Genomic DNA, 17,066 nt, shown 5'->3' on the forward strand with positions numbered 1-17,066 from the left:
GTGACCCGCTGGATATCTTACAGCTTTAGTAATAAAACGTTCTGTTGTAGGCAGTGGCACTTGCGAATGTGAGGTGAGGAATGGTAGTATGTGGTGCGTGTGCGCAGTCTGAACTGTGGATGGAAGCAACATGCCTATAAGCGACTAGTCTGCGGCCGGAAACCAACACGAAGAAGAAGAGACGAAGGGCGGAAGAGACGAAGTGCACTCCGTTGTGGTCCCTTCGCTGTGCTAGCTAACATGGATGCTACAATGGAAAACATCGAACACACGCTACCGCTATACTCTAATAATGCAAAAAAGAAAAGTAAAAAGAAAGTGAATTCAGAATACACATACAAATGTAAGTAGTCAATTTATCCTTTATATGTTTATTTCGGACTACAAATGAAGTAAGGAACTCCGAGCTAGTTAGCAAGCAAGCTAGGTAACGCTACCTACAAAGGGGACATCATGGCGCCTTGTCTCGAATACTTGTTCGAACAGATGCGTGCGTAGGCATCAGACGGCGCGATCCACATTTGTCCTATTAGTCAAAATGTGAATGTTATTTAATTTGAATTACATTGTATATGTAGTGATTTAAAACATATTTATTTATTTCAGTGTCTGAATATGAAACAATGGACTTTGTGAAATTGCGCGTATCAAATCGCTACATGTTTACGGGGAGGAGAAATGCCTCTCGACTGGCCTGGAGGTGAGTTCAGATACTTACCCGAGATCCTCCCAGTACACGTTTTGTTAGATACGTTTTTTTCATTTTACCTGTCATTGAGACGAGTCAATGTGTATGTTTTTGAAATCGAAATTATCATTGTGTACCTTTTTGTTGCAGGGCCATCCTCAAACACATGGGCTTGCAGGGGAAGATGACTGCCAGTCAGGCAATGAAAAAATGGGAAAATCTGAAGAAGAGATACAAGGTAGCAATTGCATCCTACATACACTACATATCCAAAAGTATGTGGACACCTGCTTGTCAAACATCTCATTCCAAAATCATGGGCATTAATATGGAGTTGGTCCCCCTTTGCTGCTATAACAGCCTCCACTCTTCTGGGAAGGCTCTTCACTAGATGTTGGAACATTTCTGTGGGGACTTGCTTCCATTCAGCCACGAGCATTAGTGATGGTGGGCACAGATGTTGGCCGATTAGGCCTGGCTTGCAGTCTGCATTCCAATTCATCCCAAAGGTGTTTGATGGGGTTGAGGTCAGGGCTCTGTGCAGGCCAGTCAAGTTCTTCCACACCGATCTAAACAAACTATTTCTGTATGGACCTTGCTTTGTGCATGGGGGCATTGTCATGCTGAAACAGGAAAGGGCCTTCCCTAAACTGTTGCCACAAACCTAGAAGCACAGAATCATCTAGAATGTTATTGTATTCTGTAGTGTTAAGATTTCCTTTCACTGGAATTAAGAGGCCAAGCCCGAACCATAAAAAACAGCCCAGACCATTATTCCTTCTCCACCAAACTTTACAGTTGGAACTATGCATTGGGGCAGGATGCGTTCTCTGTCCGTCTGCCTGCCAGATGGTGAAGCGGGATTAATCTCTCCAGAGAACGCATTTCCACTGCTCCAGAGTCCAATGGCTGCAAGCTTTACACAACTACAGCCGACGTTTGACATTGCACATGGTGACCTTAGGCTTGTGTGCGGCTGCTCTGCAATGGAAACCCATTTCATGAAACTCCCGACAAACAGTTCTTGTGCTGACATTGCATCCAGAGGCATTTTGGAACTCTGTAGTGAGTGTCACAACTGAGGATAGGCGATTTTTACGTCATACGTGTTTCAGCACTCGACGGTCCTGTTCTGAGCTTGTGTGGCCTACCACTTCGCGGCTGAGCCGTTGTTGCTCCTATGTTTCCACTTCACTGTAGCAGCACTTACATTTGACTAGGGCAGAAAGTTGACGAACTGACTTGTTGGGAAGGTGGCATCCTATGACGGTGCCACGTTGAAAATCACTGAGCTCTTAAGTAAGGCCATTCTACTGCCAATGTTTGTCTATGGCGATTGCATGGCTGTGTGCTTGATTTTATACACGTCAGCAACACGTATGGCTGAAATGGCAGAATCTGCTAATTTGAAGGAGTATGTACCTCAGGATGGAAACCTCTGAATTTGACCCTTTAATTGGCATCCTTGTAAAGTTCTAAATAACCCTGCCCTAGAGACAAATCCTTCATATCTGACTACCTACTAATACTGTTTATCCTTCTTTTGGGGACAGGAGCTGAAGTACCCTCCCCCAGGGGTGCAGGTGTTCCCCCACAGTTGGCGTTGGTACGATCTGATGAGTGACGCAATGGAGGGGCGTCTGGCAGGCTCAGCCCCCATCATCGGCCCACTCCCCCCGGGCACTAGCGACAGTGATTTTCTCCCTGACGCCCGGCCCAGGAAGAGATCCATGATAGGCGGAATAGGGGTGATGGGGATGCACTGCGACCTGGATGAGATGGACACCGAGAGGGCGACCCTGGAGACCGAACGGGCGGCATTGGAGGGCGAGCGAGAGGTGATGGGGAGAGAGCGGATGGCACTGGAGAGAGAGCAAGCAGGGCTGGAACGAGAGATGGCCAACCTGGACCGGGAGCGTGCCCAACTGGAGAGGGAGAAGGCAGCGGTGGAGAGGGAGAGGGGGCTGATAGAGAAGGAGAAAGCGCAGGTGGCCAGGGATAGGCTGGCTGTGGACAGAGACAGAGTTCTACTGGCGGAGGGTAGAGCAGCGGAGGAGAACGGTGCGGAAGGACAAAGCTGTAAAACAGGAGGACAGAGGGTCGTTGGGTCGTTGGAAAGAACCGAGAGATTCCTCAAGATGTTTGAAAAGTTGGTTGAACGTATGTGAAGAACAATTACATTTTTGTTTACACTAGACTATTCAATTGGAAAGTAATTGGATATCATTTGTATTGGTTTTATTTTCTATGAATGTACAAAGTTTTCAATTACAAATCCTTTTTGTATTACTGTTCAGAGATGCCTGTATGCCTATTGTTATCTGGGCTAGAAGTATTTGAACATTAACTGCCTAAACAGTTGTACTCAATCAGTTCATTTCAAAATCAGTTTGCAGTTACACACCTTACCGGTCAATTTTCAATTAAAATGTTAAGCCATTGAGGTCATCAAAACAACTTTATTCAATTGTGGTATTTCCATACAAAGCACACAATAGCAGGCTGTTTCCTCTTGTTAACCCCATCCACACCCAACAGAAACCCCTCCCCAGTCATACAATAGTCTTGATCTTTATTGATATAGGCTATTGTGGTCATAACAAGAACTTTGAAATGTAATATGCCAAATATTGCAGTTCATGTAAAAAAAAGTGACTTCAGAATATATTTTTATATTACAGTACAGACTTTACAAATGCTTGTTTAATTGCTTTTATTGCATTGATATTCAAATTAGCGTTCCAGTAAGCTTCAATTCGTTTGTTAGTATAATTGTTTTTTTTAAATAGTGTTAGATTTCTGTAATATAATTTTTTCCCCTTTACAAAAACATATTTAAACAATATTACTGGTTGTCGTGAACAGACATTAAACAATGTTTGTTGGATCAATAAAATGTCACATTTTCATTGTCTTTTTGTTTGCTTCAAGTTGCTGAACAGTTTGGCTTTTGACAAAATTATCTGGTGTGTATTTGTGTGTGTGTAGGAATGAGAGATACACACCATCTCGCTCACTGTGTGTTATGTATGCGATCAACAACTGATCAGACTTAATTTTAGGCAAGATTGGTAGATACTGTGTTCCGGTGTTTACTGTATGTGCAGATTGCAATTGAACTGAGACTGGACAACTTTTAGGATCTGTCCAGTAGGTAAGTGTGTATGGTATGTACATATGTCTCGTTGACAATGAGTTGAGCTGTGTAAAGATGTGTGTGTATTGATCAGTGTGTGGTTAGATGTGGGCTCCGATGGGGACGCGGGGCAGACACACATAGGCCTGTGGGGTCCTGCTGAGGTTGATGGGGTTGCCGTCCAGGCGAATGTCCTCCAGTGCGTTCCTGATGTAGTTGAAGTCTTTCAGGTTGCAGAACGTGTCCTCGTGTATCATCTGAATGTTGTTGCGCTGGAAAACAAGGCATTGAAGTCTAAGAAAACACTGCGAAACAACACATTCATTATGGTGCTCTAACCACCACCTAGTGGATAGAGCGTTGGACTTGTAACCGAAATGAAAGATCGAATCCCTGAGCTGACAAGGTAAAAATCTGTCGTTCTGCCCCTGAACAAAGCAGTTAACCCACTGTTCCTAGACCGTCATTGACTGACTTGCCTAGTAAAATAAAAATTAATTCATGGGCCTTGAGATTCTGCACAGGTCTGCCAGAGTGCTGGAGAAAAGTACAGTTTAAATATACAATAATTTGCCCTAATAACTGAATGGCAGAGAATTGGTGGCAGAGAATTGTCCAGAATGTTTTGAAACCGCTTGCAGAAAGAGGGGACACGGTGGTCAGTTGAGCAAAAATCCCTCAAGTCACCACCAGTGTACAGTATGGGGTAATCCTATAGTTCCCACATCACCTACAAGAGAACAGTAAAGAGGCAGAAGTGCAGGTACCTGTAGGTGCAGAGAGCGCAGGCTGTCCGGTAGGGGCACAGGGATGTGGTCGATGTGGTTGTCTGTTAGGTACAGGTACAGCAGACCTGTCATGTCCTAAACAAAACACAACATTGTTTACATTTAGAGTGGAGTCATTTATGCCAGACAGTCTCTCAATACATCCCTGTTTTTGTTTCATCCCAGCACTCACAAAAGGAAATCAATTGTTTGTAATCCTTGTCAGACCTACATACCTTGAAAGCCTCTTTGTGGATGCCTGTGGCGCCAATGTTGTTGTGGCTGGCGTCGATGAGGGTCATCACGGGCGGAAGGGCAGGCAGCTGTGACACGCCGTTCTCACGGAGCACCAGCTCCTCCAGCACGGGCAGGCCGGAGAACGCATCATCAGCGATGGATGCAATCTCGTTGGCGGTCAAGTCGATCCTCTTCAGCTTGTCTGCAAGAGAGAGACGGTAAAGTACTCAGACTGTTCCACGTGGTTTCATTAATTGAAACAGCCATTGAACAGCAGGAAATCTAGCGGGCTGTGCCTTTAACATGTGACACCTACTCATCTGAGCAAAGTCGCCCTTGTTGATCTTGGTGATGTGGTTGTAGCGGGCGTAGAAGTGAGTGGTCTCTTTGGGGAGAGGCGGCACGCTCGTCAGCTTCACATCATCACAGTAGACAGAACCACCCAGACAGGTGCACAGCAAGCAGGTAGGCATACCTGGGACAGACAGACAGGACAAGGAAGTAAGATGGAGGTAGGCAATACATTTGAGAGAACAGTTGCTAGGTCTGAGATGTTGTGTGATGAAGTTTAGGCCACCAGCCTTCGATGCAGTAACAATGGGTTTGTAGAATGGTGGAGACGTGTACTCAGTGTTGATATGATTTGTTTGTTTTACCTCTTGCATCAAGAAATGTTGTCAAGTCTGGATTGGACGCAGCTTTTGATGTGACAAAGGTGTGCACATTATGAGGGTTGTTGCTGAGGTGCTATGGTTGAGGTGTAGTGCATTACCAATGTTAGACATATTGTGTTAACGGTGTTCGGGACAGGTTATAACACAGACGTTAGGAGAAGATGACGATAACATATGTTACAGACTCATATCGTAGAGCAACTTGATAGTAAACACATGATACAGACAGACACATGATAGTGTTTGTGACAGGTAAGGACAAGACATAAGTCGTGTAACGGACATTACAGATACATATGGCTTCAACCCAGTTTGTGATCAGTTTTAACAGGATGCACATAAATATAAGATTTAATAACCCTATTCAATCAAAACCAGGGTTTCTGGGGTGAAATGGAAGAGACAACTCGTATAAAGATATGAGAAAATAGGTTTCAATATGGGAATGTGATAGACCCCATATACTGTATAGTGAAGTAGAATAGACCCTATAACCCCAGAAGCCTGGTTACAGGTTTTGATTGAATAGTTAGTGTTTGTGCTGGATACTGACCTTTAATGTCCAAGTCAACCTCTGGCAACCCAGAGCCCCCTGAGCCTACTGTACCTCCAGACTCCTGAGGGGTTTCCGGAGTAGTCAGGAGCAGTTCCTCCTCTTGTTAGAGATAGAGATGAGTTATTAAAGAGACAGGTTGGAAACAGCATGGACAGTGACACGACAACAAGTGCTGTTTGCCACGGTGAGAAGTCACAAATAGCAAGGGAGTTATGTTGTTGTCGTTGTTTATGACACATTTAACTGATTCAATTAGGTAATAGTTAAATGGAATCTTGGGAATGGATTTTGAGAGTTATTCAAATGATGTTATGTTGATATATGTTGAAAAACTTGTTTTTCAACCACTCCACAAATGTCTTGTTAACAAACTATAGTTTTGGCAAGTCGGTTAGGACATTACTTTGTGCATGACACAATTCATTTTTCCAACAATTGTTTACAGACAGATTATTTCACTGTATCTCAATGCCAGTGGGTCAGAAGTTTACATTCACTAAGTTGACTGTGCCTTTAAACGGCTTGGAAAATTCCAGAAAATTATGTCATGGCTTTAGAAGCTTCTGATAGGCTAGTTGACATCATTTGAGTCAATTGGATGTGTACCTGTGGATGTATTTCAAGGCCTACCTTCAAACTCAGTGCCTCTTTGCTTGACATCATGGGGAAATCTAAAGAAATCTGCCAAGACCTCAGAAAAAAATTGTAGACCTCCACAAGTCTGGTTCATCTGGGAGCAATATCCAAATGCCTGAAGGTACCACATTCATCTGTACAAACAATAGTACGCAAGTATAAACACCATGGGACCACGCAGCCGTCATACCGCTCAGGAAGGAGACGCTTTCTGTCTCCTAGAGATGAACGTACTTTGGTGCGAAAAGTGCAAATCAATCCCAGAACAACAGCAAAGGACCTTGTGAGGATGCTGGAGGAAACAGGTACAAAAGTATCTATATCCACAGTAAAACGAGTCCTATATCGACATAACCTGAAAGGCCGCTCAGCAAGGAAGAAGCCACTGCTCCAAAACTGCCATAAAAAAGCCAGACTACAGTTTGCAACTGCACATGGGGACAAAGATCATACTTTTTGGAGAAATGTCCTCTGGTCTGATGAAACAAAAATAGAACTCTTTGGCCATAATGACCATCGTTATGTTTGGAGGAAAAAGAGGGAGGCTTGCAAGACGAAGAACATCATCCCAACAGTAAAGCACGGGGGTGGCAGCATAATGTTGTGAGGGTGCTTTGCTGAAGGAGGGACTGGTGCACTTCACAAAATAGATGGCATCATGAGAAAGGAAAATTATGTGGATATATTGAAGCAACATCTCAAGACATCAGTCAGGAAGTTAAAGCTTGGTCGCAAATGGGTCTTCCAAATGGACAATGACCCAAAGCATACTTACAAAGTTGTGGCAAAATGGCTTAAGGACAACAAAGTCAAGGTATTGGAGTGGCCATCACAAAGCCCTGACCTCAATCCTATAGAAAATGTGTGTGCCGAACTGAATAAGCGTGTGCGAGCAAGGAGGCCTACAAACCTGACTCAGTTCCACCAGGTCTGTCAGGAGGAATGGGCCAAAATTCACCCAATTTATTGTGAGAAGCTTGTGGAAGGCTACCCAAAATGTTTGACCAAAGTTAAACAATTTAAAGGCAATGCTACCAAATACTAATTGAGTGTATGTAAACTTCTGATCCAATGGGAATGTGATGAAAGAAATAAAAGCTGAAATAAATAAATTTCTACTATTATTCTGAAATTTCACAATCTTAAAATAAAGTGGTGATCTTAACTGACCTAAGACAGGGAATTTTTACTAGGATTAAATGTCAGGAGTTGTGAAAAACTGAGTTTAAATATATTTGGCTAAGGTGTATGTAAACTTCCGACTTCAACTGTAGGTCCATTGGAACAGTGTTCTTAGCTGGAATGTGAGATTATTCATACTTGTCAACCACAAATCCTTTGAAAAGCTGTCCAAATACGGACATGGCAGCAGAGCATGCTTTCTGCTCAAAGTTTTTGGGACCTTTACCCCTGTTATCCTTACACATATGATACAATGGGTTGATACCATAGAGATCTGCTTTCTTATTGTCTTTATTTGGTGGTACTGACCTTCTTCAGGGTCAGGGATTAATATGACCTCTGACCCACCAGAGTCGGAGCTCCCAGGCCCTGAGACCCCTGAGGTGCCAGAGGCCCCGGATTCCCCAGAAGCACCCGATGCCTCCTGGGGGGTAGTGTCAGGAATGAGGAGCAGCTCCTCCTCTTATTAGAGCCAAGGGGAGGGGTTAGGAGACAGGTTAGTGCTTCTCATGGGATGGGATGGACTGTCAATCAACAATCATTCAATCAGACAATCAATCAATCATTCTCAAACATGGTTTGACAGTGGGTTAGGTTGACAATGATTAGAAACTTATGGTAAGTAATGCAATGACAATGGTAGGACAATGAGTGACGTTTACAATGACACAGGGTTTACAATGACGAAAAGTAGCAAATCACAAGAAAGCATTATCAATCCACATTTAACCAGCACAAAGCAGTTAAATGAAAAGGCAAATTTAGAAATGCAATGAAATCCCATATAGTCTTAACGTATCAATCAGTGCTTGGAACTGTACTAGGTTCACAAGCCCACTATAGGCCCAACCAACTATCTGTATACTTCTACAGTGTAGTCTGTATAAGTATAGGTACTGACCTCCAGATATAATTATTATTCCTGAGTCCCCGGAACCTCCAGAACCTCCGGAACCCCCAGTACTGGAACCCAATATGTCCCTGGAACCCCCTGAGCCTAGGAGGGTGACAGAACCTCCAGAGCCCAGGGAACCAAGATCCCCGGAACCCCCAGAGCCTCCAGAACCAAGGTCCCCAGAACCCCCAGATCCTCTAGAACCAAGGTCCCCGGACCCCACAGAGCTTCCGGATCCAAGGTCCCCGGAACCCACAGAGTGTCTGGATCCAAGGTCTCCGGAACCCACAGAGCCTCCGGATCCAAGGTCCCCGGAACCCCCAGAGTCTCCGGAACCAAGGACCCTGGAACCCCCAGAACCAAGATCCCCAGAACCTGCTGAACCAATTTCCCTGGAACCCCCTGAGCCTCCAGAAGCCAAAAGGTCCCCAGAACCAGAAGCCAAAAGGTCTCCGGAACCCCCAGAACTTCCGGAAACCCCAGAGCCACCGGAACCTCCAGAACCCGTAGAACCCCCAAAGTCCCCGGAGATATGAAGAATGTCAATGGGACTCAGGCGCAGCTCCTCCTCTTGTTAGAGACAAGATTAGGTGTTAGAAGAGACAGGTTAGAGTACAGTGGACCATGATTCAGTTTAGGGCTAGTGAGTCATGTTTACAATGATGATTAGGTGACATTACAAAGTTAATGAGATTTATGGTTGAGTACCACACATTTAACTAATGTCAGACAGTTAAATGGAACTCATGCATTTGGAAATGATGAAGGATGATTGTAAAAAGGGGTCGATTTGCATGGGTAGGCGTTAAGAGGAAAGGTTGTGTGTTATGTATCACTGTCAGTACTGGACACATACCTTCAACTCCCTGTGTGTATGGGCTCATAGTGTGAGGTGACACGGTGTATGTGCTGTGGGTGTGTGTATACAGACCTCCCTGTGTGTATGGGCTCATAGTGTGAGGTGACACGGTGTATGTGCTGTGGGTGTGTGTATGTGTGTATACAGACCTCCCTGTGCGTCGGGGCCCATGAGTACCCCAGACCCCCCTGAGCCTTGGGGGATGAGCTGGGGTCTTAGGGGCAACTCCTCCTCCTCCTCTTCCTCCTCCAGTGATGCAGGGCCCCCAGGGCCAGGGTAGTTATAATTTGGTGGGGCCAGTGTGCCAATCTCTATCTGTGGGAAAGACAGCGACAGAGGGAGTCAATGCTAATGTAGGAGGTGCGCCACCAGAGAGCGCCAGAGACCACCAGAGACCACCAGAGAGCGCCAGAGACCACCAGAGAGCGCCAGAGACCACCAGAGACCACTAGAGAGCGCCAGAAAGCGCCAGAGACCACCAGAGATTACCAGAGAGCGCCAGAGACCACCAGAGAGCGCCAGAGATTACCAGAGACCACCAGAGACCACCAGAGACCACCAGAAAGCGCCCGAGACAACCAGAGAGCGCCAGAGACCACCAGAAACTGCCAGAGATCACCAGAGAGCGCCAGAGACCACCAGAGAGCGCCAGAGACCACCAGAGAGCGCCAGAGGGGCCAGTGTGCCAATCTCTATCTGTGGGAAAGACAGCAACAGAGGGAGTCAATGCTAATGTAGGAGGTGCGCCACCAGAGAGCGCCAGAGACCACCAGAGACCACCAGAGAGCGCCAGAGACCACCAGAGAGCGCCAGAGACCACCAGAGACCACTAGAGAGCGCCAGAAAGCGCCAGAGACCACCAGAGATTACCAGAGAGCGCCAGAGACCACCAGAGAGCGCCAGAGACCACCAGAGAGCGCCAGAGATTACCAGAGACCACCAGAGACCACCAGAAAGCGCCCGAGACCACCAGAGAGCGCCAGAGACCACCAGAGACTGCCAGAGATCACCAGAGAGCGCCAGAGACCACCAGAGAGCGCCAGAGACCACCAGAGAGCGCCAGAGACAGCCAGAGACCGCCAGAGACCACCAGAGAGCGCCAGAGACCACCAGAGAGCGCCAGAGACCACCAGAGAGCAGTAGCCTCACTTACTGAGTAACCGGAGGCTTCAAAAGCCAACTGTCGCTCATGGACCGGAAGCTCTACGTCTTTTGGGTCCAGCCGTGCAGAGTGTGAAGCACTGATTTTGAGTTCAATACCAGTAATCATCTCATCAGTACCCAATTTATGTCACAGGACAACGTTATGTATGACCATGCTCAATAGGCAATAAAGCTTAACAGCGACCAAACAAGAATGAAATATTTGGATACAACACGAGTAGCTAAAGAGTGCCCAGGAAAAGGACCAGGGATATGAGGACTTCTAGACATCCTGACTTCTACCATTCAGAGAGAATAGAAGATCCAGAGACAGTTATAGTATCAGTCATTCACAGGTGTAGCTTAACAGGGGCACCTCAGGGCTATGCTGTTTCACCTCTACCATTTATATACAGATGACTGGAGAAGCAACCAGGAACGGAGACACATCATTGTGTATGCAGATGACTCAGTCATGATAAACCTCCTAAATGATCATAACACTGGTAATGGCCAAGTAGTGGAAGACTTGGTGTTTTGCTTCATATCTGCAGGTGAATGTTGAAAAAAATTGAGGACATGAATATTGATTTTAGGAAGACCCTCAAGGGTTGCCCTCCCCCCAAAAATCCCAGCCAGGAATTGGAAAATGTGGATACAAATGTCTGGGTACAATTTCGGACCACAAACTGAGATGAGAGAAGAATACAAGTGCAATCTGGGTAAAGGCACAACAGAAAGGGTTTTAGTGGGGAAACTCCACCTTCCAACCAAGGAAACAAGACTATTCTCACCCTGTTTTACAGATATTTTATTACATATTTTTTACTGTTACCACATTCTCCATGGTCTGTTGGTTTGTAAACATAACTGTAAAATGTTTGGTCAAAATTAACAGGATAGTGAGCATCAGTTCAAACATCACAGTTATGGCACAAACAAACATTTCGTCACTATACAATAGGAACATCCTCTAAAAATGAAACATAATTTTCATTAAAGGTAAGTTCAGTATTTTACAATTTAATGTAAGAAACCTCCTCACCCTGAAACTAGTCTATGGACCAGGGGAATCCGTAATCCATGGTTGTAAAAAAAAGACCTTTTCAGTGTGACGAACCATTCGACAACTTGTAAAATTCCGAACTTCCCCTTTAACTGACTGTTGTGGGTCTTCAACTTGGGGACTGTATAACCTGCACAGTAGGCTTACCTATGGCAGTGATGTCTTGGTAGGATGCTCTGTGACAATCACTTCCTGGTTCAAGTGACAGAATATACTCATAGGGGTCACATTCAGACAGTACATACAAACCGAAAAATGAAAGAATCCGTTGCAAATGGAGAAGTTAGAATGGCTACAGTGTGAAAATGTTGGAAACATGTCAAACCTGACCCAGTTGAAATTGACTATGACAAATTGTAAAGAGGAATTATGCCATTTATGAGCAGTTTGTGTGTTTCATGTGGAATGATGACCACAGCCGGTGTTTGGTTTGTTTAGAAAGCAAATAAACAGTAGATGTAAGCCTACATCTAAAGAAAATCTCCTAAACTCAGTCACATCTTATCCTGTTGACCTTTCACCTCTCCATGTTCTCACACTCCTCAGAACCCAATGAGGGTCGTGTGTGTGTCAGAAGGTCGAAGCATTTTGATTCAAATCTACCAAACAGATGGCCGAAATATGCAATGTCAAGAGGACATTTTGAAATCCTAATGGCACACTTTCCAGAGGCGGTCTTTGGCTGTAAGAGGGCCCCCATAGTATGTTCTGATAGTGCCTCACAGCAAAGCACGACGCACTCATTGTTTTAATACCAGTTATGATATCAACTGCAACTGCATCTATCTACTGTGCTTTAAGCCATACATCTCACCTCCTAAACAGATTAACATAATGCAAAACTTCCAACACAGCTACATGTTCCTATGTTATGTAATGTGGAAGGGAGGGGCGAGAACTGTCATTCTTGTTTGTTTGTTTGATGTTATGTCTGGCCTATGCCACCCAACCACAGTGCATTTTCTTGCACGTAAAGCAAATATCTGAAAATCAGACAATAAAGAAATATCTACTCTCAACTAATGTTAAGAATGTGATAGTCACTTCAAAGGGTACCTGCCGTCATTGTCCTTGCTATTCAGCAAACCACTAGAGTAATGCCATGCAGTTCTATTATTAGCCACACAGGGGCGCTGAAACCCCACAATGTGCAAAAGGTAATATTTGACTCTTACACCCATGGGCTGATTCTATCTTCCAAAAGAGGGAATGGTCCTTGTGGAACCAAGAGACACATGGTAGCTGCAAAAATGCATATTTCACTCCACTTCTCTCAACCAATGTTGAGAGAAGCTGTCCATCGACTTTCACTCCAAGTCAGGCAGATTCCTAACCTGAGGTAGCCTGAGACTTACCTAAAGGAAACTCACCACAAAGTGTTGTATAATGAAATTCTTAAAAGTAGATACACATTTAGATGCAAGGAAAGGCATGTACAGTAAAATGGGGACGTTTGTAAACGTAGCCACGTAGAACGAGTATGAAATTGAAAATGCACGTCTTGAGAGTTTGGCAGTGGCAGAGTTTATGAGACAACAAGGTAGGCCTTTGAGTAGTCTTGCACAGAGTTAGTTTGCTTGCTGCTGATGCCCCTCCTCCTCCCCCAAAAAGCAAACATAAAAACTCGGGGGAAACGAGAGGCGAAAGCTTGGCTACCCCAAAAAAAACAACTCTGGGAAACAACGTGGGAATACAAAATGTGCAGAGAGAGAGTTTTGAAGTTCCATAATGTGAAATAGAGGAGCTGATTTGAGGCATACAGATCACTCTTGCTCACTCACAAACATTATTTTCTGGTCTATCTCACCAATGCATCTCTTTAGAAACTTCACAACCTTAGAGAGATCTATGCATAATACCATCACTCTTCCAAACCAAGCTGTGACACCCTAAAACACGTCACGAAACCAACCAAGGAATCCCATTTACCACAAAGTCCCAGCCTCACAGAATGGTTTATATGTTAGGTCATTGTCAGAGTGTATACCACATATGATCACCCATTTGAATGTAGTTTATTTTCACAGATAAAACCAGTAAGTTAAAACAATGTGCAGGAAGCGGCTAAATGGGTTTGTCTAGGAGTCTTCTAGTTGTCAGACAATATCAGGCTTGTTTAGGACCAAGAAGATATACAATGGAACCCAAAACCGGCAAATGGAATGAATAACTTTAGAATATGTGTATTGGTACTCCATGCACATAGGGGTCAAGTGGTATGTTGGAAAGTGCTTCTTGACATATAAACAAGAAATTTAAACAAATACGGTGCATTCGGGAAGTATTCGTACCCCTTCCGTTGTTTCACATTTTGTTACGTTACAGCCTTATTCTAAAATGTATTCAATATTTTGTTTCTCATCAATCTATACACAATATCCCATAATGAAAAAGCTTTTTTTGGTGTGGAATTTTTAGCAAATGTATAATAAAAATAAAACAGAAAATACCTTATTTACATAACTATTCAGACCCTTTGCTATGAGACTCGAAATTGAGATCAGGTGCATCCTGTTTCCTTTGATCATCCTTTGAGATGTTTCTACAACTTGATTGGAGTCCACCTGTGGTCAATTCAATCGATTGGACATGATTTGGAAAGGCACACACCTGTCTATACAAGGTCCCACAGTTGACAGTGCATGTCATAGCAAAAACCAAACCATGAGGTCGAAGGAATTGTCCATAGAGCTCAGAGACTGCATTGTGTTGAGGCACAGATCTTGGAAGGGTACCAAAAAATGTCTGCAGCATTGAAGGTCCCCAAGAACACAGTGGCCTTCATCATTCTTAAATGGGAGAAGTTTGGAACCACCAAGACTCTCCCTAGAGCTGGCCACACTGAGCAATCGGGGGAGAAGGGCCTTGGTCAGGTAGGTGACCAAGAATCCGATGGTCACTCTGACAGAACTCCAGAGTTCCTCTGTGGAGATGGGAGAACAAGCATCTCTGTAACACTCCACCAATCAGGCCTTTATGGTAGAGTGGCCAGACGGAAGCCACTTCTCAGTAAAAGGCATATGACCGCCCACTTGGAGTTTGTCAAAAGGCACCTAAAGACTCTCAGACCATGAGAAACAAGATTCTCTGGTCTGATAAAACCAAGAATGAACTATTTGGCCTGAATGCCAAGCATAATTTCTGGAGGAAACCTGGCACCATCCCTACGTTGAAACATGGTGGTGGCAGCATCATGCTGTGGGGATGTTTTTCAGCGTCAGGGACTGGAAGACTAGTCAGGATTGAGGGTAAGATCAATGGAGCAAAGTATAGAGAGATCCTTGATGAAAACCTGCTCCAGAGCGCTCAGGACCTCAGACAGACGTATGGTTTCACCTTCCAACAGGACAACAACCCCAAGCACACAGCCAAGACAATGCAGGAGTGGCTTCGGAACAAGTCTCTGAATGTCCTTGAGTGGCCCAGCCAAAGCCCGGACTTGAACCCGATCGAACATCTCTGGAGAGACCTGAAAATAGCTGTGCAGCGTCGCTCCCCATCCAACCTGACAGAGCTTGAGAGGATCTTCAGAGAAGAATGGGAGAAACTACCCAAATACAGGTGTGCCAAGCTTGTAGCGTCATACCGAAGACCCGAGGCTGTAATCGCTGACAAAGGTGCTTCAACAAAGTATTGAGTAAAGGGTCTGAATACTTATGTAAATGTGATTAAAAAAATTACAAAATTAATAAGTTAACAATTTAATCCATTTTAGAATAAGGCCGTAACGTAACAAAATGTGGAAAAAGTCAAGGGGTCTGATTACTTTCCGAACACACTGTATGGGTTCAATGGCAGGCATATGGGACTGTACACACATTTACATCTGGTTGCATACATTCCATCTCTTTCTCAGGGCCCACTGCCCCTCTCTACAAAAGCCAACTTCTCTCAATGATGGCTTCATGATAACACAAGATACATTGCAGCCACACTGCAAAACATGTCAATCTTACGTAGATTTTTCTGTTGTATTGAGATAAGGAAGTAAACATGACTTGTTTTGAGTTTCTTTCACTCACCCAGAAAATGCATTTACTTTTTTGTTGTTGATTTTGCTTCCCCAGGAAATACAAGATAATTCAGACTTGTTTCAATCCTGCCAGTGCACTAAAATAATTTACCTTGGTAAGACATCAAGTTAATGCATTCTAATGGTAAGAAATGCAATATCTATGTAAGATCAAAAAAAAATTCAGAGCGCTTGTTTACAATATGTTGTCCATTGAAAGGCTTTCTGCTATAAAGTTTGGTGACCTAGTTACATGTGACGAAGGACTTAAACACTTGGCTCACGTTTAGGCTTTAGCTAAGTGGGCTAATAGGGACTGGTGGTTACGAGAATTATGTTCTCAATGTTCATAAACTGAACTTCAATTAACTACTCAGTCTGTAACCCAGAATTTATAAGAAACTGGTTGAAATGAAAACAGACGGAGGCCCAGCTACGATAGTCAGAAAGTTTATTTACGAGAGCCCTGGTTAGTTGTACAAAACCATTCATTTTATACTAGCTCCTTACGCACATACTCTTGCACACAAACAGAATTCATACGCACATACATTTGCACACAAACAGAATTCATACGCACATACCTTTGCACACAAACAGTAGGTATCCTACGCACATACTGTCTGGCTACCCAGCCGACAAAGATTAGGGACCGTGAGAATCACTCCCTGTCCTTTCCCAAATCTCTTAGTGGCCCCTAGCCAAGGTCGGCACTGAATCTTGCACAGACAGTCTGTGTTTAAGATACTGTAGAGACATATTGTTTTACTGACTAAAACTACACACATCATTAATTATAACTTTATGATTCTAGTCAATTTCATACAATTATATGGTTTCAGGGTGGAATATTCTAGACATTCATTTAAACCTATTAATTCCATAAACAGGTACCCAGATGACCCGGGTTCAGCATGCGTGACCTATAAGTTGATAAAAACACTAATCCCTGTCCACATGCAGCAACTGCCAATCACAAGGTCATATGTCACCTGAGCGATCAGAGGTACACGTCTGTTTGTTTTCAAAGCAACACCACAGACTTTAATTTGAGAAATAGCCGAAACAATGGCAAAGTTGTCATGTATTATGATATAATAAATAAAATGCATATGCAATGATTGTATTTAAAAAAAAAAAAACTTTTGTGGATCTTACATGGAATTGCAGTATAGATCAGACTTCGCTAAAATATTTAAAAAGTAAAATTTGAGA

The 17,066-nt window shown here is 44.0% G+C and overlaps 2 protein-coding genes across 3 annotated transcripts in view; one reads left to right on the forward strand and one right to left on the reverse strand.

The window, feature by feature from the left end:
* LOC139565670 (myb/SANT-like DNA-binding domain-containing protein 4) lies at positions 1 to 3,595 on the forward strand. Of its 2 annotated transcripts, XM_071386162.1 has the most exons (4): positions 1 to 343; positions 607 to 700; positions 839 to 926; positions 2,242 to 3,595. In XM_071386162.1, exons 1-4 carry the CDS (start codon positions 241 to 243, stop codon positions 2,854 to 2,856), a joined length of 900 nt encoding a protein of 299 aa, XP_071242263.1. In that variant the 5' UTR covers positions 1 to 240; the 3' UTR covers positions 2,857 to 3,595. The 2 variants fall into 2 exon arrangements, with proteins under 2 accessions (XP_071242263.1, XP_071242264.1); XM_071386163.1 differs by lacking the exon at positions 607 to 700 and having other exon boundaries at positions 173 to 343.
* LOC139565669 (uncharacterized) overlaps positions 3,128 to 17,066 on the reverse strand; it is a 26,305-nt gene continuing 12,366 nt past the window's right edge. The window contains exons 3-10 of the mRNA XM_071386161.1: positions 9,780 to 9,945; positions 8,778 to 9,341; positions 8,186 to 8,338; positions 6,056 to 6,157; positions 5,145 to 5,303; positions 4,828 to 5,030; positions 4,592 to 4,687; positions 3,128 to 4,096 (exon numbers count right to left, since the gene is read on the reverse strand). Of these exons, the coding sequence (XP_071242262.1) occupies positions 3,926 to 4,096; positions 4,592 to 4,687; positions 4,828 to 5,030; positions 5,145 to 5,303; positions 6,056 to 6,157; positions 8,186 to 8,338; positions 8,778 to 9,341; positions 9,780 to 9,945 (1,614 nt within the window). The 3' untranslated portion in view covers positions 3,128 to 3,925. The remainder of the gene's footprint in view (positions 4,097 to 4,591; positions 4,688 to 4,827; positions 5,031 to 5,144; positions 5,304 to 6,055; positions 6,158 to 8,185; positions 8,339 to 8,777; positions 9,342 to 9,779; positions 9,946 to 17,066) is intronic.

The sequence above is a fragment of the Salvelinus alpinus genome, chromosome 37 (genome assembly GCF_045679555.1).
Source record: "Salvelinus alpinus chromosome 37, SLU_Salpinus.1, whole genome shotgun sequence".
Lineage (NCBI taxonomy): Eukaryota > Metazoa > Chordata > Actinopteri > Salmoniformes > Salmonidae > Salvelinus > Salvelinus alpinus.